Source organism: Haliotis rubra, unplaced genomic scaffold, assembly GCF_003918875.1.
Source record: "Haliotis rubra isolate DU_JTF1 unplaced genomic scaffold, ASM391887v1 Scf1342, whole genome shotgun sequence".
Taxonomy (NCBI): Eukaryota; Metazoa; Mollusca; class Gastropoda; order Lepetellida; family Haliotidae; genus Haliotis; species Haliotis rubra.
Genome location: NW_025765273.1, coordinates 197,131 through 199,667, shown reverse-complemented (window position 1 = coordinate 199,667; position 2,537 = coordinate 197,131). Strand labels below are relative to the sequence as shown.

The 2,537-nt window shown below is 45.4% G+C and overlaps 1 protein-coding gene across 1 annotated transcript; it reads right to left on the bottom strand.

The window, feature by feature from the left end:
• Positions 1-1,448: 1,448 nt before the first annotated feature.
• Positions 1,449-2,537, bottom strand: LOC124267873 (ankyrin repeat domain-containing protein 50-like). Its single transcript, XM_046702861.1, has one exon. It carries the CDS (start codon positions 2,535-2,537, stop codon positions 1,449-1,451), a length of 1,089 nt encoding a protein of 362 aa, XP_046558817.1.

The window sequence follows — 2,537 nt, the reverse complement described above, 5'->3', positions numbered from 1 at the left end:
GTTGAGATCCGATCTGGCAATATGTCTATCCGGGAGGCGAAGAAGAAGTACCATATATCGCAAGCCAGATATATGCGAATCCGAGGCAGTATAGACCCTGAGACACAAACAGAGACACACACCAACACAACTTCTGTCACGGCCTGGACAGAGGTCTTTGAGATGTTGCTAGAGAAGCGTTCCAATCTATTCCTTTCCACCAAAGAGAACAACATCCAAGAGCAATATGGAAACACAATCTACCAGATCCCCAGGCAGTTTCTCGAACTCTATTGGCTGTGTTTTCTTCGATTCAGACGGCAAAATAGTACATTTTGTCTCCATATACCAACCAAATCAATTTCAACTTGCAGCAAGCAAACACCGAATCGTTCTGGACCACTGCCCGGAAACAAAGGACAGACACAACCAATGCACTGACTGCCTCGCTGCTATACCGCAAGTACCTGCCATATTCGACCAAGACAACTCTACTTGCAAGTGCGGCACCATAGACCACTGCACTTGCAGCAAGAAATGCGTTATCTGGAAAAACAAAGATACACCTGATACATCCCAGGAGCGACTCCCACTAGAGGTTCCAGAAGAAATCGAGATCTCCAACTGTATCTCAAACATACAGAACCTGTATGACCAAGATTGTTTTGGCTGGTGCCTATGATACAAACGCATACTCGACAATTTGGTAGACAATTGCGTATGCAAGAAGATTCTTGTATCTTACTACAGTTAGCTGGGAAAGCAGACCCACCACCTGGACGGAAAACATATTTGCTATGCCCCATTGCCAAACTACAGTCAAAGGATATGGAAGCAGCAGCACCACCATGCAACAAACACAGAAAAGCTGCAGACATTCCAGAGGGAATCTATGTATGCAAAGGTTTGCAGTAGCCAAACACAGAGGGAAGAACAGACTGTCGCTGCTACTCTCTCTGCCGACTGGAAAAACTATTCCGGTATATGGTTACAAGATACAAGAAACTATTCAAGACAACGGTGGAATTGGAAATCTATGGTTGGTTGGTGAGCAGTTTCTGTGTAGGCTAGGCAAAGTCTGCTACTCACCGATTTCAGAAAAGATTACCACACAATGTACACAATCTATCTACCACCACATGGTATACTGTATACGATCTGCCTACTACAAATACAAACTCGACATAGAAAGGATGTTTTTTGCTTTTTACGAAATCGGTTGCAATAGTTTGTTGTTCTGCAAGATGTACAAAACCCAGAAGACAAAATACATATTTGGTTTTGTTCGCTATTGCCAACATGTGTGTTTGTAGCTTTCTATATTGCCATAGCAGCAATAGATATGTACGCCCATTTTTGTATAGTTTGTAACACATGTCCAATATTTTGCCTCGATGTCCACAATCTCCTATCACAGAATATATTCACCATGTCCACATTTCATTCTCGGCAAGCCACGAAGGAGGTTGTCACCTCTTTAAGCCAATAGCATCTGCTCCTTTTCTGATGAGAAACTCCACCAGTTTCTGATGTCCCTCTGCTGCTGCCACCATCACTGGTGTCTTCTTCTTCCATCCTCTTCTGTTGATGTTCACCTTGTTCTGTGAGACAATATACTTCACCACCTCCAGATGCCCTCCCTTGCATGCCAAGTGAAGGATGTTGTTACCACCGGCATATACACGTGACAAATCAGCTCCGTGCTCCACCAGAAACTCCACCACGTCCTTTTCCCCCATTTCTGCTGCTACCATCACTGGTGTCTTCTTCTTCCATCCTCTACTGTTGATGTTCACCTTGTTCTGTGCGACGATATACCTCACTACATCCAGATGTCCTCCCCAACTGGCCAAGTGAAGTGTGCTGCTACCACCGGCATATACACGTGACAAATCAGCTCCGTGCTCCACCAGAAACTCCACCACATCCTTATGTCCCTTTGCTGCAGCCACCATCACTGGTGTCTTCTTCTTCCATCCTCTGCTGTTGATGTTCACCTTGCCCTTTGATACAATGTATTTCGCCACCTCTAGATGTCCTCCAAAACAGGCCAAGTGAAGTACGCTGCTACCACCTTCATATACGAGCGACAAATCAGCTCCAAGTTCAACGAGAAACTCTACCACGTCCTTATGTCCCCATCGTCCTGCAAACATCACCGGTGTCTTCTTCTTCGATCCTCTGCTGTTGATGTCCACCTTGCCCTGTGAGACAATGTACTTCACTACATCCAGATGTCCTCCCCTACAGGCACAGTGAAGGATGTTGTCACTTTGTTCATCCACAAGTGACATGTCAGCTCCTTCACCCACAAGTGACTCTACGACTTCTTTATGTCCATTCTCTGCTGCCAGCATCATAGGTGTTCTTTTGCACTGTGCTCTACTATCGATGTCCGCCATGTCATGTGAGAGGACATACTTCACCACATCTACATCTCCTCCTAGACTGGCTGAGTGAAGGATGTTGATACCGAATCTATCCGTAAGTGTCACGTTGGCTCCTTTAGTCACAAGTAACTCAACCACTTCTCTATGTCCCTTAAGAGCCGCCCACAT

What these genes read in the sequence shown, in the direction of transcription:
- LOC124267873 (XM_046702861.1), bottom strand. Translation starts at nt 2,537, where the DNA reads ATGTGGGCGGCTCTTAAGGGACATAGAGAAGTGGTTGAGTTACTTGTG.